Here is a 23646-nt window from a genome sequence, read left to right as displayed (position 1 = left end):
CGATGACACAAAGATCGGTGATGTTGCAGATAATGTTGAGGGCTGTTGCAGGCTAAAACAAAACATTGACAGGATGCAGAGCTGGGTTGAGAAGTGGCAGGTGGAATTCAACCTGGATAAATGCCAAGTAATTTATTTTGGAAAGTTGAATTTGAATGCTGAATTCAGGGTTAAAGACAGGATTCTTGGCAGTGTGGAGGAACAGCAGGATCTTGATTTCAAATGTACACAGATCCCTCAAAGTTGCCATCCAAGTTGATAGGACTGTTAAGAAAGCATATGGTGTTTTGGCTTCCACTAACGGGGGGATTGAGTTTATGAGCTGGGACGTTCTGCTGCAGCCCTTTAAAACCCTAGTTAGACCACACTTGGAATATTGTGTTCACCTCATTATAGGAAGGCTGTAGATGCTTTAGAGAGGGTGCAGAGGAGATTTACCAGGATGCTGCCTGGATTGGTGGGCTTGTCTTATGAGGAGAGTTTCAGTGTGTTTGGGCTTTTCACACTGGATAGAAGAAAGAAAGGTGACTTGATGGAGATGCACAAGATAATAGGAGGCATAGATAGAGCACAGTCAGAGACTTTTCCTCAGGGCAGAAATGGCCATGATGAAGGGTTATACTTTTAAGGTGACTGGAAGAAGATATAGGGGAAATGTCACAGGTTGGTTCTTTACGCAAAGAATGGTAGGTGCGAAGAATGCACTGCCAGCGGTGGTAGTAAAGTCAGAGACATTAGGGTCATTTAAGTGACTGCCAGACAAGCACATAGACGGCAGTAAATTGAGGGGGTGTGTAGGTTAGGTTGATCTTAGATTAAGTTAAATGTTCAACACAACATCATGGGCCGAATGACCTGTAGTGTTGTGTGTCCTAAGTTCTCTCGGGAATAGGGGAAACGCCTATTGCTTTTCTAGGCAACTCTAAATGAGTCCCAGCACGTTGCTGAAGCGTCAGTATGTGGCCCTCACTCTGGAACTGAGTGAGCTTTGCCCACACCAGATTGTGATCAGCGAACTGCAACTGCTGCAGGGAGTGGTCAGAACACAAGGGGCATATGCACTGTCAATTCCAATTGCTCTGGAATTCTTGCAGAAGACACATCACAACTCCACTCCCCAAGGAGCAAGAGAATATACAGAAGAGAATATAAAGTCTGCGCTGTGCTTCTCTCTGTCATTGATGTTGAGGATGGCTATGGTAATCTTCTTGGCAACAGTACTGAGTCACCATCATCACTGTTAAATCTATCAGTTGGGAGCAGGATCATTTTTATCCTTCAATTCTCTGACACGACAGAGGAAACTTGAGCACTGCGGCTTTGTGTTCCTGTCCACTTCTGGGCTGCTTGTAAGTGCTCGATAGTTTGGAACAGTGTGGTTGAGAATCCTTCTGGTCCAATCCACCAAACCCTTGTCTCAGCATCCAGAATTACCAAGAGAAAATCCGGGAGATTGCTGATGCGGATAAGAGGGTCCTCAATCATGAGCACCAAATCTAATGCTGCCTCCTTTATAGAGAGGAGAGGGAGAGACGGAGGAGAGGGAGAGACGGAGAAGAGTCAAGTGGGGGAGGGGGGTAGGGTGGAGAGAGGGAGGGTGGAAAGGAGGAGGGGGAAGAGGGAGGTGGTGGTGGGAGATGGTGGGGAAAGGGGATGTGGAATGGCAGGGGAGTGGGTGTGGTCCAGGGTTGTCCCAACACGCTTGAAGCAGTGTGTGGGGCTAGCAGAAACCAGAGGCACCATGGCCTCAGGACTGCAGGTCTTGTCAATGGGCTTCAGGCCAGGCTCCATATATCGCGCTATCTCGATCGGCCTGAGGTGACTGGATGGCAACGTGGATACTGGGCCAAGCAAGAGATGAAACAATGCTAGGATCACAGAGTGTTTCTGGGGTACCGTCTGCACATCTTACAATGGGCCTTCCTGCCCCTTGGATACTCTGCCCCCTACCTGACAGGTGACGTGGTGTCATTCACAACTGGCCCAGCTCCTTCTTGTAGGGGCTGAGGTGGGTCCACAGGGGGAGGGCCAGCAGTGGCTCCTTGGGTGGGTGCAGCACCTCTACAGGTGAAGCAGCTTCTTCTGAGGTGCTTCACCTCTTTACATGTGTGGCACCACACACCATTCACTAACAGGGACAGTATGCAGCCCCACTGTAAATCCTCCTCCTCCAGGGCCAGGAAGCAGTAAATGTAACAACGGCAGGCCTCCTGAGGATAGAGCAGTATGAGTGCCACTCCCCGATCTCACCCCTCAAAGTTGCCACTGGAGCTCAATAGAATGAAACGTGGGACATTCAATAAAACAATCCTCTGGGCTGTCGCACCCATACTAAGCCCCTTCTCCAGGGTGAGATGCACCACTGCTCGCTCCCCTGGGAGAACACAGTCTTCCCATACACGATGGGCACAGTGCCATGGTAGGGGTGACTACCACCATGGTAAGCTTTAATTATAATAATGGGATGAGTATAACTTTTTAGCGATAAGGAAGAAATGCAATAAGGTCCCTGAAAGCACAGGGGCTGAGTGTATGCAGTCACCCCTGCATAGGTGTGGCCCAGTATTGATGTGTGAATGTTCTAGAATCATCATTTTTTCCAAAGGATCTCACTCCACCTCCTCTTCCAAACAGTGAAGTACTTCAGTTAGTAACAGCCTCCCAATCGCCAGTTCTTCAAGCAGCACTGCTTCGCAGTTCCCAGTCCCTCAGATCATCCCCAGTCAATCAAGGCAGCTGGCTGCTGTGATCTTCATGTGACAAAAATGTCCAATTTACAACTCAATCTGGATTGTACCTTAAGATGGAGATTCACCAACAGCAACAGGAGACACTCCAGAATCGCACATGCCACTCAGCAAGAGAGACCCCAAGCTCTAGAACTCAGTCAGCAGCAGGAGATACTCCAGGCAGCAGCAATAGTGGCTCCAGACTGCAGGCCCAATCAGTAGCATCAGCAGCAAGCAAGCCTCCATCTTCCAGCTCACAATTAGCAGCAACAGCAACAGAGTAAAGCTTGCTCTATTCTTTTAAATGAATGTAAAGCTCTCTGTACTGTCCCCATAAACACTCCCAGTATAGGAACAGCATGGAGTCAGCTAGACAGTAAAGCTTCCCTTTACCCTTTTAAACTGAAAAAAAACTCTTTACATTGCCCACATCAAATACTTCCAACATAGGTACAGCATATGGTCCATCAATGTTAGTCACCTGTCAGCTTGAGATATTTAAACTACATTGCATGCACCTTACAGTAACTAAACGCATTCAGTTCAACATAGTGAGGGGTACAGACAGACGGTTTTGTGGGGGCGACAGTGACTCACGTTTGGTATGTTGCCTCCCAGGTGCAAGGGTACGTGATGTCGCTGATCGTGTTTTCCGGGTCCTTAAGGGGGAGGGGGAGCAGCCCCAGATCGTGGTCCACGTTGGCACCAACGATATAGGTAGGAAGAGGGGTGAGGATGTCAGACAGGCTTTCCGGGAACTAGGTTGGAAGCTCAGAGTTAGAACAAACAGAGTTGTAGTCTCTGGTTTGTTACCCGTGCCACGTGATAGAGAGTCGAGGAATAGGGAGAGAGAGCAGTTAAATGCGTGGCTACAGGGATGGTGCAGGAGGGAGGGATTCCGGTTTCTGGACAACTGGGGTTCTTTCTGGGGAAGGTGGGACCTCTATAAAAAGGATGGTCTACACCTGAACCTGAGGGGCACCAGTATCCTTGGGGGGAGGTTTGCTAGTGCTCTTTGGGAGGGTTTAAACTAACTCTGCCAGGGCATGGGAACCTGGACTGTAGCTTTAGGGTACAGGACCTTGAGTGTAGGGAGGTTATGAATAATGCAGCGATCTCAAAGGAGGGTGCCTGTAAACAGAAGGGTGGATTGAAGTGTGTATACTTCAATGCCAGAAGTATAAGAAATAAGGTAGGTGAACTTGCAGCGTGGGTTGGTACCTGGGACTTCGATGTTGTGGCCATTACAGAGACGTGGGTAGAACAGGGACAAGAATGGCTGTTGCAGGTTCCAGGGTTTAAATGTTTTAGTAGGATCAGACATGGGGGTAAAAAAGGGGGAGGTGTGGCATTACTTGTCAAAGATAGTATTACAGCAGTGGAATGGACGATGGAAGAGGACTTGCCATCTGAGGTAGTTTGGGCTGAGGTTAGAAATAGGAAAGGTGAGGTCACCCTGTTAGGTGTTTTCTACAGGCCTCCTAATAGTCCTAGAGAAGTAGAGGATAATATTGCGAGGATGATTCAGGAAAAGAGTGAAGGTAGCAGGGTGGTTGTTATGGGGGACTTTAACTTCCCAGATATTGACTGGGAGAGCTATAGCTCGAGTTCATTAGATGGGTCGGTGTTTATCCAATGTGGGTGGCACGGTGGCACAGTGGTTAGCACTGCTGCCTCACAGCGCCTGAGACCCGGGTTCAATTCCCGACTCAGGCGACAGACTGTGTGGAGTTTGCACGTTCTCCCCGTGTCTGCGTGGGTTTCCTCCGGGTGCTCCGGTTTCCTCCCACATTCCAAAGATGTGCGGGTCAGGTGAATTGGCCATGCTAAATTGCCCGTAGTGTTAGGTAAGGGGTAAATGTAGGGGTATGGGTGGGTTTCGCTTCGGCGGGTCGGTGTGGACTTGTTGGGCCGAAGGGCCTGTTTCCACACTGTAAGTAATCTAATCTAATCAATGTGTGCAGGAGGGTTTCCTGACACAATATGTAGACAGGCCAACAAGAGGTGAGGCTATACTGGATTTGGTTCTAGGTAATGAACCAGGCCAGGTGTTAGACTTGGAGGTAGGTGAGCACTTCGGGGACAGTGACCACAACTCGGTGACTTTTACTTTAGTGATGGAGAGGGATAAGTGTGCGCCGCAGGGGAAGAGTTATAGCTGGGGGCAGGGAAATTATGATGCAGTGAGGCATGACTTAGGATGTGTGGATTGGAAAAACAGGCTTCAAGAGAAGAACACTAATGAGATGTGGGGATTGTTCAAGGAGCAGCTACTACGTGTCCTCGATAAGTATGTACCAGTCAGGCATGGTGTAAAGGGCCTTGTGAGGCAGCCGTGGTTTAGTAAGGAATTGGAATCCCTTGTGAAAGGGAAGAAGGCGGCATATGTAAAGATGAGGCGTGAAGGTTCAGCTGGGGCGATAGAGAGTTATAAGGTAGCCAGGAAGGATCTAAAGAGAGAGCTAAGAGAAGCGAGAAGGGGACATGAAAAGTCTTTAGCTGGTAGGATTAGGGAAAACCCAAAGGCTTTCTATAGGTATATCAGGAATAAAAGGATGACTAGGGTAGGTATCGGTCCAGTCAAGGATAGTAGTGGGAAGTTGTGTGTGGAGGCGGAGGAGATTGGAGAGACACTAAATCAATACTTTTCATCAGTATTCACTCAGGAACAGGACACTGTTGCTGATGTGAATATGGAGTCACAAATGATTAGAATGGATGGCCTAGAAATATGCAGGGAAGAGGTTCTGGGAATATTGGAAAGGATGAAAATAGATAAGTCTCCTGGGCCTGATGGCATTTACCCTAGGATCCTATGGGAAGCTAGGGAGGAGATAGCAGAGCCATTGGCCTGGATTTTGATGTCGTCATTGTCAACGGGAATAGTACCAGAGGACTGGAGGATAGCGAATGTGGTCCCCTTGTTCAAGAAAGGGAGTAGGGATAGCCCTAGTAACTATAGGCCAGTGAGTCTGACTTCAGTGGTGGGCAAAGTCTTAGAGAGAATGGTAAGGGATAAGATTTATGAACATCTGGATAGGAATAACGTGATCAAGGATAGCCAGCATGGTTTTGTGAAGGGCAGGTTGTGCCTCACAAACCTTATTGAGTTCTTTGAGAAGGTGACTAAGGAAGTGGACGAGGGTAAAGCAGTAGATGTTGTGTATATGGATTTTAGTAAGGCGTTCGATAAGGTTCCCCATGGTAGGCTAATGCTAAAACTACGGAGGTATGGCATTGAGGATACATTAGAGGTTTCGATTAGGAATTGGCTGGCTGGAAGGAGACAGAGGGTAGTAGTTGATGGACTATGTTCATCTTGGAGTGCAGTTACTAGTGGTGTACCACAAGGATCATTGGGACCATTGCTTTTTGTTATCTTTATAAATGATCTAGAGGAAGGGCTTGAAAGCTGGGTAAGCAAGTTTGCGGATGACACGAAAGTCGGTGAAGTTGTGGATAGTGAGGAAGGAAGTGGTAGGTTACAGCGGGATATAGATAAGTTGCAGAGCTGGGCAGAAATGTGGCAAATGGAATTCAATGTAGCTAAGTGTGAAGTCATTCACTTTGGTAGGAGTAACAAGAAGATGGATTACTGGGCTAATGGTAGGCTACTTGGTAGTGTGGATGAGCAGAGGGATCTTGGTGTCCATGTACACAGATCTCTGAAAGTTGCCACCCAGGTAAGTAGTGCTGTGAGGAAGGCATATGGTGTACTGGGCTTTATTGGTAGAGGAATTGAGTTCCGGAGTCCTGAGGTCATGTTGCAACTGTGTAAGACTCTGGTGCGGCCTCATCTGGAGTATTGTGTGCAGTTTTGGTCGCCATACTATAGGAAGGATGTGGAGGCATTGGAACGAGTGCAGAGGAGGTTTACCAGGATGTTGCCTGGAATGGTAGGAAAATCTTATGAGGAAAGGCTGAGGCACTTGGGGCTGTTCTCATTGGAGAAGAGAAGGTTTAGGGGAGATTTGATAGAGGTGTATAAGATGATTAGGGGTTTAGATAGGGTCGACACTGAGAACCTTTTACCGCTAATGGAGTCAGGTGTTACTAGGGGACACAGCTTTAAATTAAGGGGTGGTAGGTATAGGACAGATGTTAGGGATAGATTCTTTACACAGCGGGTTGTGAGTTCATGGAATGCCCTGCCAGTAGCAGTGGTGAACTCTCCTTCTTTATGGTCATTTAAGCGGGCATTGGATAGGCATTTGGAAGTTATTGGGCTAGTGTAGGTTAGGTAGGATTCGGTCGGCGCAACATCGAGGGCCGAAGGGCCTGTACTGCGCTGTATCTTTCTATGTTCTATGTTCTATGACCTGTTTTCAGAAGAGATATATTGCAAAACGCACACAGTGAGAATTCACACCCTGAAAACTAGCTTCTTACACCTAAACCAACATACTTAGAACTCACCTGCACAAATAAACATAACATCATCCTCTGGTTGAACATCACCACTCACACTGGAACTCACACCTCTGCTTTCCTCAGACTCCACTTGCTCGCTGAGAACACAAACAGGATGGGTTTAAAGACATGAAGAGAAAAATCATGAGGCACCCTATACAAATAGAAATATAAAACCCATGCAGTATGTCTTCACTACCCCTCATACCCTGCCACAGCACTGCCTCCAGCCCTCCATATCCCACAGCACCATCTTCCACCATCACGTCATGCCACAATCTCCTCATACACCAATATCCCTCACAAATAGGCAAGTTCCTTGGGCCCGGATGGGATTTATCCGAGGATTTTTGGGAAGCTAGGGGGGAGATAGCAGAGCCTTTGGCTTAGATATTTGAGTCGTCATTGTCTACAGGTTTAGGACTGGAGGATTGCAAATGTTATGCCCTTGTTCAAGAAGGGCAGTAGAGATGACCCAGGTAATTACAGACCAGTAAGCCTTACTTCTGTTATAGGAAAGGTTTTGGAAAGGATTATAAAGAGATAAAATCTATAATAATCTAGCAAGCAACAATTTGATTTCAGATAGTCAACATGGTTTCATCAAGGGCAGGTTGTGTCTCACAAACCTCACAATCTTTTGAGAAGGTGACCAAGCATGTAGATGAGGCTAGGGCAGTTGACGTGGTATACATGGACTTCAGTAAAGCCTTTAATAAGGTTCCACATGGTAGGTTGTTGGAGAAAATGCAGAGGATTGAGGGTGATTTAGCAGTTTGGATTAGAAATTGGCTTTCTGAAAGGAGGCAGCGAGTGGTGGTTGATGGAAAATATTCAGCCTAGTTACTAGTGGTGTGCCACAAGGATCTGTTTTGGGACCACTGCTGTTTGTCATTTTTATAAATGACTTAGATGCACGCACAGGTGGATGGATTAGTAAATTTGCAGATGACATTAAAGTCAATGTCAAGTGGACAGTTTGGAAGAATGTTGCAGGTTGAAGGGGGACTTGGATATGCTGCAGAATTGGGCTAAGAGGTGGCAAGTGGAGTTCAATGCAGCTAAATGTGAGGTGATACATTTTGGGAAGAGTAACAGGAAGGCAGAGTACTGAGTCAATGGAAAGATTCTTGGTAGTGTGGATGTGCAGAGTCCATGCACATAGATCCCTGAAAGCCATCACCCAGGTTGATAGAGCTGTTAAGAAAGCATACGGTGTGTTAGGTTTCATTGGTAGGGAGATTGAGTTCCGGAGCCGCAATATCATGATGAAACTATATAAAACGCTAGTGCGGCCAAACTTGGAATATCGTGTACAGTTTTGGTCGTAAAATTTCAGGAAGGACGTGGAAGCATTGGAAAAGGTGCAGAGGAGATTTACCAGGATGTTGCCTGGACTGGAGGGAAGGTCTCATGAGGAAAGGCTGAGAGACTTGGGTCTATTCTCAATGGAAAGAAGAAGGCTAAGAGGGAATTGATAGAGACATACAAGATGATCAGAGGATTAGATAGGGTAGACAGAGAAAGACTTTTTCCTGGGATGATGACATCAGCTTATGAGAGGGGGCATAACTGCAAATTGAGGGGTGATAGATTTAAGACAGATGTCAGAGGCAGGTTCTTTACTCAGAGTGGTATGAGTGTGGAATGCTTTACCTGCCAATGTAGTTAACTCAGCCACATTAGGGAGATTTAAACAATCCTTGGATAAGTACATGGATGATGATGGGATAGTATAGGGGGATGAGTTGAGAATAGTTCATAGGTTGGCGCAACATTGAGGGCCAAAGGGCCTGTTCTGCGCTGTATTGTTCTATGTGTGTCAACTGGATGTGTGGTTGACAACTAAGACTTGTTTTGAAGTTAAGGCAACCAGCTTGAATATTAGCCAATTAATTTAACAAGGCCCGAGATACCAAAACCCAATTAAATTTAAATCTGATAGATAATGGAGCATTCGGTGCCAGACTGTGCAACAGTTTCTTCCCCTAACCCATCAGGCTCCTTAAAACTGTATGATGGACTCTTTCCCATGAACTGCATGACTTCAAATTATTGCTAGAAAAATGTCTATTATTTATCATTCTTTTATTACACTGTAACCTGCTTGTTTTGCACTTCTCATGCACTTTATGCTCCCGTTTGTTTGAGCGTGCAGATTAGATTCCCTACTGTGTGGAAACAGGCTCTTCAGCCCAACAAATTCACACTGACCCTCCGAAGGAGAAGCAACTCAGACCCATTCCTCTCCCCTACACTTACCTCTGACTAATGCACCTAACTCTGTGGGCAATTTAGCATGGCTAATTCACCTGACCTGCACATCTTTTGGAATGTGGGAGCAAACTCGGAGGAAACCCACGTATCGAACCCGGGTCTCTGGTGCTGTGAGGCAGCAGTGCTAACAACTGAGCCACTGTGCTGCCATGTAGTTTGTGCTATGCATGTGACACCTTGGCCCTGGAGGAATGCTGTCTCTTTTTTTTTACTGTATCAGTTGTATATTGTAGAAATGACAAATAAGATCTCTCTCTTTTGACTAACTCAAACTAATCTGAATGAAAAGAAATTAATATGTCATCATGGGTATAAAAGAGAGGCCAACTGGACAGAGGGGGAGAGTAAACTGTCATCTGAGAAAAACATCTCGCCCTCACTGAAATCTTCATGCTCTCTAAAAAAGCACCACCTATTCATAATGGTAGGCAGCTCTCTTAGATAATGTCCCTGACACCAGAATTCAACAGAGAGACACATTCAGAGCAGAAGAATTCCCAGAGAAAACATCCCTGAAAGAAGGATCAGCAGAAGAAAGACATTTATGGCTGGAGAGACAGCGGAACATTCCATAAGACACATCCTGTGTGAACTTTGAGAGTCTAAGTTTTAAGTTAGTTTTCTTTTAACTGGATTTTATTGGAACAGCATACAAGTAGAATTTAGATCAGTAAGGGAATAGTTTGTAGTTGGGGAAATTATTAGTAATTCTGTTAACTTGTTCACTGTTAGGGTTAAATAAATAAATTGTTACTTATAAAGTGGAGACCAGAGATTCCTTTAAACATTTGTTTCACAGATTATGAGATGAGGTGCTGCTTTTGGATATTTAGGATATAAGCTCTCAGAGAGGGTGTCAAACTCCGCTCCATAACAGTAGCCAGTGACATCCCAACCCTGGAAAAAATAGAACAGGGCTCATAAAAGCATCCATCTAAAGTCTAAGAATGCAGAGAGAGTAGATATACGAACTGTAACTGAAGCCGGTGGAAGTAAACTATCACAATATAAACAGCACCACATAAATTAAACAACAGGAGAAATGATTCATAATGAGCAATTAATTTCCATACCTGTTCACTTTATCGTTCATCTCCGGAGATTCTTCAATAAACAAATTTGGAGACTGCAAACAGACACATGGAGTGGGGTCAGTGTGTGCAACACAGACAGCGCGGTCAGTCTGTGTGCGACACGGAGAGCGTGGTCAGTTTGCGTACGACACGGACAGAGGGGTCAGTGTGAGCGACACTGAGAGCATGGTCGGTCGGCGCACGACGCCGACAGCGGGAGCGAGCGACACGGGGAGCGCGGTCAGCGGGAGCGAGCGACACGGGGAGCGTCGGCAGCGTGAGCGACACAGGGCGCGTGGTCAGTGCATGAAACATTTAGAGCGGTGTCAGTGTGCATGGGAAATATGCCAGCGGGGTCAGCGTGTGAATCAAGCCAGTGGAGTCAGTGGCTAAACACAGAAACCTGGATCAGAGTGCGAAACATGCGAGTGGGGTCAGCATGCAAAACACGAGCAGGGTCAGCGAGCAAAAAACGAGCAGGGTCAGCGTGCAAAAAAACGAACAGGGTCAGCGTGCAAAGCATGCGAATGGGTTCACCATGCAAAGCAGAGGAACTGGGTCAACGTGCGAAACACAGAAACGCGGATCAGTGTGGGAAATACGCGAGTGGGGTCCACGTGCATAACAGCAATGGATCAGCATGGAAAACAGCGAGTGAGGTCAGCGTGCAAAACACAGAAACCTGGATCAGCTCAGGAAACACTCGAGCAGGGTCAGCACGTGAAACACAGAAACCTGAATCAGTGTGGGAAACATGCGAGTGGGGTCAGTGTGGGAAATATAGAAACTTGGATCAGGGTGGGGGACACGCGAGCGGGGTCAGTGTGGGAAACACAGAAATCTAGATCAGTGTGGGAACACGTGGGCAGGGTCAGCATGCGAAACACTGAAAACTGGATCAGTGTGGGAAACATGCGAGAGGGTTCACCATGCACATCAGAGGAACGGGGTCACCATGCAAAACACAGAAACCTGGATCAGCGTGGGAAACACGTGAGCGGGGTCAGCATGCAAACACAGAAACCTGGATCAGCTTGGGAAACACGTGAGCGGGGTCAGAGTGCAAAACACAGAAACCTGAATCAAGGTGGGAAACATGCGAGCGGGTTCAGCATGCAAAACACAGAAACCTGGATCAGTGTGGGGAACACACGAGTGGGGTCAGCCTGTGAAACACAGAAACCTGGATCAAGGCGGGAAACACGTGAGTGGGGTCAGTGTGGGAAACAGAAACCTGGATCAGTGTGGGAAACACGTGAGCAGGGTCCGTATGCAAAACACGCGAGGGGAGTCAGCGCGCGAAACACGCAATGGGGGGTCAGCACGCGAAACACGCAAGGGAGGGGTCAGCACGCGAAACACGCAAGGGGTGGGGTCAGCACGCGAAACATAATAACCTGGCTCAGTGTGGGGAACACGCGAGCGGGATCAGTGTGGGAAACACAGAAAGCTGGATCAGTGTGGGGAACAGGTGAGCGGGGTCAGTGTGGGAAACAGAGAAACCTGGATCAGTATGCAAAACCCGCGAGTGGGGTTAGCGTGCAAAGCATCAAAACCTTGATCAGTGTAGGAAACACATGAGCAGGGTCAGCACACAAAACAGGCGAGTGGGCACAGCGTACGTAACACAGAAACATAGATCAATGGGGGGGCAACATGTGAGTGGGGTCAGCATGAGAAACATGCGAGCATGCAAAACAGCAAGCGGGGTCAGCGTGTGAAACACCGAAATCTCAATCAGTATGCGAAACACACAACTGGTGTCAGCGTGCAAAACACAAAAGTGGATCACTGTGGGAAACACATGAGCAGGGTCAGCGTGGGAAACATGATAGCAGGCTTCATGAGCAAAACAGAAGAGCACGTTCAACATGAGTAACACATGCGTGGGATAGATGTGCTAAACACTGGTCGATGTGTAAAACACAGTGGAGCCAGAGCATGAAATATGGTGAGTGGGGTCAGTGCGTGAAACATGGCAAGCTGGGGCAGCGTGTGAACAACGGCGAGTTAGTCAACGTGTGTAACATGGACAGAAGCGTCAATGTATGAAACATAAGAGCAGGTTTACTGTATGAAACATGAGACCAGGGTCTCTGCATGGATTACGAGAGCTGCGTTAGTATATGAAATACATAAAAGGTCTGTGTAAAACATGAAGAGCAATGTCATTACCTTCTGTTGACTGTTTCCATTGATTGACCACGCTTCTCCAGCCTCATGATCTCTTTGAGCCTCCTCAGTGGATTCCTCGCTCTCTGATGAATGTTCTGGTGCACCTTGCTCCTCTTGTTGCTCCCTGTACTGTTTGTTCTCTCCATCAGACTCTTGGTCCTCGTTTGCTGTGGCAATTGTCTGCTCTGATGCTAACAGTTTCCTTCTTTGCCGTTGACCCTCCCTAGGCACTGGCGCTGGCAGAACAGGGGGTCCAAACTCTAATTTCCGCAGAAGCTGGCTTTGTGCACGTTTCAGACACTGCTCATATGTCTCCAGCTGGCATAGGATAACCTTTGTGTACTGATCTGGGTCCAAACCGCCTGGGCAAAATGGAATACCCCAGAAATAATGAACCACTCCATTAAGGCCATTTGAGTGGCTCTCTAGAGAATGGTTCTTTATGGGTACTGACCCTGAGCATTCACTCTGTATGCACAGCTGCTCAAAAGACTGCAGCTCTCTGCCTCTTCTGTCCTTTAGGATAGGCAATGTCTGTTGAAAGTTTTCCACTACAGACTGATGGCAGCCAGTGCAAATCACTTTGTCCTGCTTCTCCGCCAGTTTTGGTTCAGGATTGCTAAAGCGGTCTGATGCTGACAGTGTGCTGGACCTGCAGTTCTGCACATTCAGTTGACTGGTGGCCTTTTTCAGCTTCTTCACTGCCTTCGTGGGTGTAAGCTGTACAGAGCTGTCAACACATTGACAGGGTGAGACACTTACAGGAGGAGAATGATTATTGCTAACTCGAAGGTTCCTCACAAGGGATCTGGAGCTGAGAGACAGCTCCTTCTCTGGAGACAAGACAATGCTGGACTCCTGCGAACAGCGGACGATATCTTCACTCAATTTTTCCAGAACCACCAATGGGCTGAGGTCAACATCAGACGTGTCTGACTCGGTCAATCCACAAGGGGTGCAGGGCTCCAGGTCATGTTGACTCTCAGGGGACAAGGAATTAGCAGCAGCATGCTTACTGAGTGGGTTGTGCATCTAAAACAGAGCAACATATCACCATCCAAACTGCAGACCCAGAGTAACACACCACTGTTCAAACCCAGACCCAGAGTAACAAAGCATTGTCCAAACCCCATAGACAGAGTAACAGAAACCATCCAAACCCCAGAGGTAGTAACAGACACCATCCAAAGCCCGCAGTCACATACACCATTCAAATCACATAAACAGAGTAACACAGCTCAAAACCTGACCCCCAGTAACAAACTTTGACCCCGAATACACATCATCCAAACTCCAGATCCAGGACAATACACAATCTCCACACCCCAGACCTAGACTAATACACAACGTACACACCCCAGACCCAGAGCAATATACCATGTCCATACCCCCAGAGCCAGAACAATACACAATGTCCACACACCCGACCCAGAGCAAGACGCAATGTTCACACCCCAGACCCACAGCAATACCCAATGTCCACACCCCAGACCCACAGCAATACGCAATATCCACCCCCTCGACTCAGAGCAATACACAATGTCCATACTCCAGACCCAGAGCAATACACAATGTCCATACCCCATACCCAGAGCAATACACAATGCCCACATCCAGACCCAAAGCAAACGCAATATACACACCCTCGACTCAGAGCAATGTGCACATCCTAGACGCAGAGCAATATGCAACGTCTACACCCCAGACCCAGAGCAATATGCAATGTCCGCACTCCAGACCCAGAGCAATACGCAATGAACACACCTTCAACTTAGAGCATTACGCAATGTACACACCCTCGACCCAGAGCAATACACAATGTCCACACCGAAAAACTCAAAGCAATACGCAACATCCACACCCCAGACACAGAGCAAAACGCAACGTCCATATTCCAGACCCAGAGCAATATGCAATGTCCACACTCCAGACCCAGAGCAATACACAATGTACACACCCCAGACGCAGAGCAATGCACAATGTCCACATTTTCAGACCCAGAGCAATACACAATGTACACACCCTCGACCCAGAGCAATATACAATGTACACACTCCAGACCCAGAACAATACACAATGTCCACGCCCACGACTCAGAGCAATACTCAATGTTCACACCCCAGAGCCAGAGCAATACAGAATGTACACACCCTCGACCCAGAGTAATACACAATGTCCAAACTCCATACCCAGAGCAACACACAGTCCAAACTCCAGACCCGGAGTAATGCACACCACCCAAGCATCTGATCGAAAGCAACACACACCATCCAAACCCCAGACCCAGATTGGTCAGAAATGGACCTCCTCTGCCATGCTATGCCTGTAGCATCACATTACCTGTAGACTTTCCTTAATGGCTTTCTTGAACAGTTCCTCCTCATCTCGAGCAGCGGTACATTTCTCATCAGCATCTTTCGCACTCATCATGAAAGCCAGAGCAAGCTGTTCCTCCTCTCTCATCTCTGCAATTCGGAGTAAAGAGCCTGAACTTAACATGGAATCTGTGCACTTGAAATATATATAACACCAGGTTATTTGAAAGTACAAAAATTCGGTGTGCTGCTCCTTCATCAGGTAACCAGTGGTGCAGGATCATAGGTCCAAGAATTTATAGAAAAAGATCAAAGTGTCATACAACTGATGCGATGTATTAGACAAACCTAGAAGCGATGTTAAACTTTTGTGCTCTGCTGACCTGCAGGAGATTGGAAGTCCCGAGGCTAGTGTGGGATGCCTCTGATTTGCAGGTAGAGTACATGGAAATCACATTCCCATCTCTTGGCATTCAAAGTCATTGGCATGGCCATTTCCTAGTCTCCTATTCAGAAATCAGTTGGAATTTGACTAACGCCCTATAATTACAAAAAAAACCAATTTGCAACAGATTTGACCATGATTTGCATTACATAGTTTCTGGAGGTGAGGCTGTCACTGCATTGTGTGTTGAGTGGCATGTGACTGTGTGGGAGTGACTGGGGGTTGTCCTGTGGCCATTACTGACTGTGATGTAAAGATTTTGTATAAAGGAAGCATGGCAAAGAGTGGTCAGGGTTTCTCCAAAGTTTGTATTGCACTGTGCTTAATAAAATGTTCATAGAAGTTGGTGTGTCATAGTTGCATCAAGTGTGTACGGACCTCAGGAAAAAAGAACTTAACACAGTTTGCTGTTTAAGTCTTAGAATGGGGATGAAGGTTTCGATTGACTAATATGTAAACCTCAGCACTTCTTTCAAGTCACAGTCCCAAGATAACTTAAGGTTTTATCAGTCCAAAAAGAGTGACATCTCAGCTCAGACAATGTATCCCAACCTTAGTCAGATTGGTTCTATTTCCAAAGTAGGAACTTATAAAATGTCACATGGACTGACTGCCTACAGATTGTGTGCTTTTTGAACAAAATAGAATGGATCTGCAAATACAAATGTGAAAATGCAAATTCATCCCATAGACTCTGTGTGCGCGCAAGAGAGAGAGAGAGAGAGACACACACACAGACAGAGTATGTGTGTGTCAGTGTGGGAGGTAGGGAGTGACTGTGTGGGGGAAGAAGGGAGAGTGTGTGCGCATGGTTCATAGAGTGTGTGCGCGAGTGTGATGGAGTATACCCTCTCACAAGCATATACTCCATCACACTCATGCACACACTCAATCAAACACACACACAACACTCACTCCCTCTGTCCCACACACACGCAAATCTATGGGGTGAATTTGCATTACTATAAATTCTATGTCCAATGATCCTGCCGCATTAGTTACCTGATGAAGGAGCAGTGCTTTGAAAGCTTGTACTTTCAAATAAACCCTTTGGACTATAACCTAGTGTTGTGTGATCTTTAAATTTGTTACCCCAGTCCAACATTGGCACCTCCACAACTTAAAATGTATCACATACTTCTGTATAAACTTCATGCACAAGCTTGGGATTGACCACAATAAGAAGCATATGGTCCTCACAAACACATACACACACACACACCCCTTTTGTTGTACATACACTCTCTCAAATACACACATTTCCTATTGTCTTCCCATAGACACACAGATCTTCAATCATGTCTCTCTCTCTCTCTCTCTCTCACACATACACACAGACACCTCAATCCTCTCCACACACCAATACCCCTCTCATCCTCACGCATACACATAATCCATCATCTTCGTGCATATATGCGCGATCATTACACATATACACACCCGTGGTTGTCCACATGAGCACAATCCCGGTTGTCATTACACACGCATGCGCATACACCTTTGGTCATCCTTATGCATAGACCCTCCATCACCCAAGCACACACGCATGTGCACACACACTCGCGATTGTAGTCATATGCAAGCATACACCACCAATCATCCTCACGTGCACACCCTCGGTCATCCTCATGCGTACACGCGTGCACACACACTGTCATCATCGTGCGCAATCACACAGCATCAGTCATATGCAGGTGTGGGCGCACACCCGCGATTGCCCTCGCGCCTGCACACGCGCACTTGCGCGCGCACACCCTTATTCATCTTCATGGTAGCACACCTTCAGTTGTTCCCATGTGTGCACATGCGCTCACACCAGTCATCCTCACACACGTACGCGCGTGCACACACCGTCATTAACCCTCATATGCACTTGTGCACATCACCTTCAGACATCCTCATGCATGCATGAGTGCACAAACCCTCTGTTGAACCAAATTGCACATACATTCACCCTCTATTCCCCTTGTGCCTACATGCACTCACTCACACCCTAAATTGCCTTCATGAGCACGTGCGCACACACCCTCGATCGTCCTGATGCGCATATGCTTACATCCTCGATTGTCCTTTTGTGCGCACAACACACCTTTGATCATTGTCACACATACATGCACGCACACACACACACACACACACCTACCCTCTATCGCCCTCACGCATGCACACACACCGTAGTTTGTCCTCTCACGTGCGCGCCACACCCCCTTTATCGGCCTCACACGTGCGCACATACACACACCCCTCAATCGTCCTCGTGTGGGTACACACATGCCCACCCTCAGGCATCTTCACGTGCATACACACTTGCATGTATAAACACACACCCTCAATCATCCTCTCACGCGTGCACTAGCACATCCAATCACCCTCGCATGTTCGTGCACATACACACTCAATTGTCCTCTCACATGCGAATGCGCACACACCCTCTACCGTCCTCACACATGCACAAACACAGCTCTATTGTCCTCACATGCACACACATCCTCAAACAACCTCATGTACATGCAGACATCCTTGAGTGTCCTCACACGCGCACACACATCCTTGATTATCCTCACACGTGCACTCACACACCCTTGATTGTCTTCATGCACGCGCACATACACACACAAACCCTCACATGCATGTGCATGTGTACACACCCTCAATTGCCCTCACGCGTGCGTTTACATCCTCAATCGTCCTCAAGCAGGTGTACGCACGTACACCCCCACACTCCACCCTCAATCGTTTTTACATGTATACACACAGAGCCCACAATACCAATCGTGCACACATACCTTTGATTGTTCTCGCGAGCACACACACCCTCTATTGTCCTCACGCATGCATGTACGCACACATACCGTTGATTGTTCTCACGAGCGCACACACCCTCTATTGTCCTCACGCATGCATGTACACACACATACCCTTGATCATACCACGCATGTATACACTCACGATTGTCCTTGTGCGCACAAACACCTCTATGGTCTGTGCATGTGAGCGCACACTCCCGCCCCCTCCAATGCACGCGCGCACACCTTCTCTCTCCCCACCGATGGTCCTCTCACACACAGCTTCAATGGTCTTCACGCTTTTTCACACGCCCACGTGTGTGCACACACACTTGATCATTGTCACACGCACGCTCTCTCTCACTGAAGAACACCATCCCGACCCCATCCACCCATGCCGCCACACCCCACGTGCCCCCCACCGATGGTCCTTGTGCGCGTTCTCCTACATAAACTCTATGGTCTTTGCACACTCTCACATGGTCCTTGTGCATGCCTGCACAAACACACACCCTTGATCGTCAGCACACACACACACACACCCCTAAACCCCACCCTCGATGGTCCGGTCGCGCAATTGCATGTACACACACCCACCCTCCCAACCCCCGTTGGTCTTCACGTGTTCTCGATGGTCCTCTCATGTGTGCGCACACACCCCTCCCCTTCGATGGTGCACTCATGTGCGCACGCGCGCACACCCACCCCCACCCGCGAAGGACACCTCTCTCTCGCGCGCACATACACACACACACACTCACCTTCTCCCCCATGGCCCTCACATGCTCTCATACTCCTTCGATGGTCCTCGCACAATCTCTCTCTCTCTCACATCCTCAATGGCCCTCTCACGCGCACACACCCACCCTCCCTGTCCCTGATGGTCCTTGCGTGTGCTCTCACACCCTTGATGGTCTTCGCATGCGCTCGCTCTCTCTCTCTCTCACACACACACACACACCCCTCCCCCCCTCCCCCCACTTTGGTCTTCCTGCGCGCGCACACACTCCCACCCGCCCCTTGATGGCACACGCGCGCGCACACACTCCCACCCGCCCCTTGATGGCACGCGCGCGTGCACACATTCCCACCCACCCCTTGATGGCCCACGCGCGCACGCACACACCCTTGATGGCTCACTCGCTCGCGCGTACGCACACCCCCTCGATGGCCCGCGCGTGCGTGCACCCCCTTGATGGCTCGATCGCGCGTGCACACACACACCCTTGACGGCTCGCGCGCGCACCCCCTCGACGGCTCGCTCGCGCGCGCGGGCACCCCCTCGACGGCTCGCTCGCGCGCGCGGGCACACCCTCGATGGTACGCGCGCGCCCCCTCGAAGGCCTGCGCGTGCGCGCACACACTCGATGGCCTGCGCTGCGCGCACCCTCGATGGCCTGCGCTTGCGCACCCTCGATGGGTCGCTCACGCGCACCCTCCCCCCTCGATGGCTCGCTCGCTCGCGCACGCGCGCACCCCCTCGAAGGCCCCGCGCGCGCACCCCCTCGAAGGCCCGCGCGCGCGCACACCCACACACCCTCCATGGCCCGCGCGCGCGCACACACCCTCGATGGCCTGCGCGCGCGCACACCCACACACCCTCGATGGCCTGCGCGCGCGCACACCCACACACCCTCGATGGCCTGCGCGCGCGCGCACCCACACACCCTCGATGGCCTGCGCGCGCGCGCGCGCGCACACACACACACACATCAACTGTCCTCGCACACATGCATGCACGCGCACACACACCTCTACCCCCCCATCCCGCTGCCAGCACCACGCCACCACCCCTGATTGCCCTCGTGCACGTTCTCACACACAACCTCTTTGGTCTTTGCATACTCTCACATGGTTACACACACCCTTAATCGTCAGCACACACACACACCCCCAACCCCCACCCTTGACGGTCCGATCGCACTCTCAAACACCCTCAATGGTCCTCACATGCGCACTCGCTCTCTTCTCTCACACACACTCGATGGCCCTCTCACGCGCAGACACACACACCCGCGATGGTCTTCGCTTGCATCCACGCTCGAGCATCGTCGCATGCCCACATACACTTCCCATCCCCCACTTGCACGTTCTCACAAACAGCTTCAATGGTCATCATGGGCGCGCACACATACACACACTTGATCATTGTCATACGCGCTCTCTCTTACTGACGAACACACACACATACCTATCCACCCGTCATCCCCCCTCACCTCCCCCAATAGTCCTCATGCACGCTCTCATACATAACCTCTACGGTCTTTGCGCATGCTGCATACACCCTTAGTCAGTCTCACACAGTCACCCTCTGTCCATTGTTCTCTCATTCTATTATCCAGAACATATACACTTCTCGTCCTCACACACTCCCTATCATCCTCATACACATGCACAAACACTCAAATACACCATCATCTTCACACAAACATAACCCTTACTGTCCTCTCTCTCTCACACACACAACCCATTGTCCACTTATATACATATCCTCTCTATTGTCCTGTCACATCACCCTCTCTCCTGCATCTTACACATGCGCGCACAGCCACGATTTTCCTCATGCACATTCACACTCTCTATCATTGTCACCGATACACCCGCCATTATCGTCTCACACAGCTGCAAACATCCTCACATGCACATAGACTTCTGTTCCTCCTTCTGAGCACATTTTCTTTATTCATGCACCTCTCTCATACACACACACCTCCTATATCACCCTCACGCACACCCTGTGTATTCCTTACATGCATATATCCTATATCATTCTTGCATTCTCTCACTCATCCTGCATCCTCCTTGCAGATGCTCACACACTTTCTTGCGCTTGCCCTCACCCACCCACTATCTTCCTCGCACACTCTCACCACCGTCTACATCAGACACTCTTTGACCCACCCTATACAACCTTGCTCATACACAATATCCTCCTTGCAATTTCTCACATGCACACAGTGAAATTCAGCCCATGCTCTCACCTACCCTGTATACTAGCTTGTGCACTCAGGCACACCATACTCATTCACCCTGTATCTTCCTTGCATACACTCACCTTCCTTGTATCCTTTTCGTGCACACCAACATATCCAATTTACTCTCATCAATTTCCCACACACCTACTCTGTATTCTTGATGCAGTTTCCCACACCCCAATCCTCTCTCTCATGCACATTGAAACATTGTCCCAGTGTAATGCCAATGGATCTTATCAATCAACACAATGAGTGATAGACCAACTCAATTGGAACTTACGTGAAATCTTCCGTGTGGATAAATTCCCTCGCAATGATGTCAATGTCTGTGAAAAAGAGATGAATGAAATGAGAAACGTCTATCCTCAGCCCACCTCTCTTCATCTTCCCTGTACCTTCAGACTGTCTCTCTTTTCATTCAATAACAGATCATACTTATATTGCACCTACAAATACACCAGAGCAGTCCACTGAATAAAGTATGAAATAGTCCACATCAAAAACTGCAAGATCTGGTTAATATCCAGACTTGGGCTGACAAGGAGCAAGTAAAAAAACATTTCTGCCACACAAATGCCATCTGATGACAATTCTTAATGAGAGAATTTAACCATTGTCCATAACATTCAATAGCATTACTAATACTAAATACCCATTCTCAACATCCAGAGTGTTACTATTATCCAGAACTGAATTGGACTAGCTATATAAATACCGTGGCTACAAGAGCAGGCCAGAGGCTTAGAATCCTGCGGAGACTAACTTATCTTCTGACTCCCAAAAGCCTATCCACCATCTACCAGGTACAAATCAGGCATACGCTGAATTACTCCCCACATATCTGCAGGTCCAACATACTCAAGAAGCTTGACACCATCCAGGTCAAAAAAGCTTGCTTGATTGACACCGCATCCACAAACATTTAGATTAGATTCCCTACAGTATGGAAACAGGCCATTTGGCCCAACAAGTCCACACCAATCCTCCGAAGAGTAACCCACCCAGACTAACACTATGGGCAATTTAGCATGACCAATTCACCTGACCTGCACATCTTTGGATTGTGGGAGGAAACCGGAACAAACGGAGGAAACCCATGCAGACACGGGGAGAATATGCAAACTGCACACAGACAGTTGCCCAAGACAGGAATTGAACCTGGGTCCCTGGCACTGTGAGGCAGCAGGGCTAACCTCTGAGCTCTGGTCCCTCATTTAGTCCCTCATCATCGCCAATGCTCATTTGACAGCAATGTGTACCATCTACAAGATGCAGGACAGAAATTCACCAACATTCCTTCAACAGTACCTTCTAAACCCATGACCATGACCATCTAGCAGGCCAGGGGGAGCAGATACATAGGAACACCATCACCTGCAGTGGCCCTCCAAACCACTCATCATTTTGCCTTGGAAATGTATCACCATTCCTTCAGTGTTATTGGGAGAACGAGAGTAATCGTCCATTCAGTGCTTTCAATATAGGATATTCATATCTCTTTGAAAGAACTACTCACTTAACCTCTGCATGACATTTTCTTTCCTATCATATCTGACTTAATATGTCCCCTTTAATGTCATTCTCTTAGCATGACCACACATGCAAAACATATCGAGCAAAAACAGAATTTCTGTCCTTCAGTGTCTCTAGGTTAAAATCCCTTTCATCATCCTCTCACACACAAGCCCTCTATTTTCGTCACACACATATGCAAATACACAAACCCTCGTGAGCACACATCTGGTATCACGCTTGCACTCCCTAACTCATCCTGTATCCTCCTTGCAAATGTTCACATACTCCCACTCAGTATCTTGTGAGGAGAAAGGGTGTGCGTGTGAGGATGAGTTTGCGTGTGCGTGTGAGTGAGTGACTGACTGTGACAACATAGTGGAGTACCTACACCAAACAGCTACAGTTCAATAATACAGCTCACCATAACATTATCAAAACAACTAAGAATGGACAATAACTGCTGACCTTGACAGTGATGATCAAATCCCATGAATGAGCATTGAAAACTGATCAACATTTAAAAGACGACATTAGGTCAGATGACCAAAGATTTGATCAAAGAGGTAGATTGTGTGGACCAACTTTTTATTCTCTTTTTTTCATTAATTCACAAAATACGTGTCATATTACTAGTTAATACTCCAACAACAAGAACTTTCTGCCTACTTCCTAATGATTCATTTTGCAAGGGCTCCTTGATGCCATGCTCAATCAAATGCAGCCTGATATCAAGGGCTGACACTCTCACCTCAGCTCTTTTGTCCATGTTTGAACTAAGGCTGTAATGAGTTTAGGTGCTGAGTGGACCTGGTAGAATCCAAACTGGGCACCAATGAGCAGCTCATTGCTAAGTAGGTCAGTGTTAGGGCCCTTGCTTTTTATGGTATACAGAAAAGACTTTAATGTAGGACAGTTAATCAGTCAGTTCAAGGATGAAACAAAAATT

The 23646-nt window shown here is 48.1% G+C and overlaps 1 protein-coding gene across 1 annotated transcript in view; it reads right to left on the bottom strand.

Annotated features, from left to right (window-relative positions):
* Window positions 1-23646, bottom strand: part of uimc1 (ubiquitin interaction motif containing 1) — a 51054-nt gene that overhangs the window by 11237 nt on the left and 16171 nt on the right. The window contains exons 2-6 of the mRNA XM_060836731.1: window positions 21466-21511; window positions 15005-15129; window positions 12665-13696; window positions 10490-10542; window positions 7146-7237 (exon numbers count right to left, since the gene is read on the bottom strand). Of these exons, the coding sequence (XP_060692714.1) occupies window positions 7146-7237; window positions 10490-10542; window positions 12665-13696; window positions 15005-15129; window positions 21466-21511 (1348 nt within the window). The remainder of the gene's footprint in view (window positions 1-7145; window positions 7238-10489; window positions 10543-12664; window positions 13697-15004; window positions 15130-21465; window positions 21512-23646) is intronic.

The sequence above is a fragment of the Hemiscyllium ocellatum genome, chromosome 16 (genome assembly GCF_020745735.1).
Source record: "Hemiscyllium ocellatum isolate sHemOce1 chromosome 16, sHemOce1.pat.X.cur, whole genome shotgun sequence".
Lineage (NCBI taxonomy): Eukaryota > Metazoa > Chordata > Chondrichthyes > Orectolobiformes > Hemiscylliidae > Hemiscyllium > Hemiscyllium ocellatum.
The sequence above is the reverse complement of the archived record's forward strand: the minus strand, read 5'-3'. Positions and strand labels throughout refer to the sequence as shown.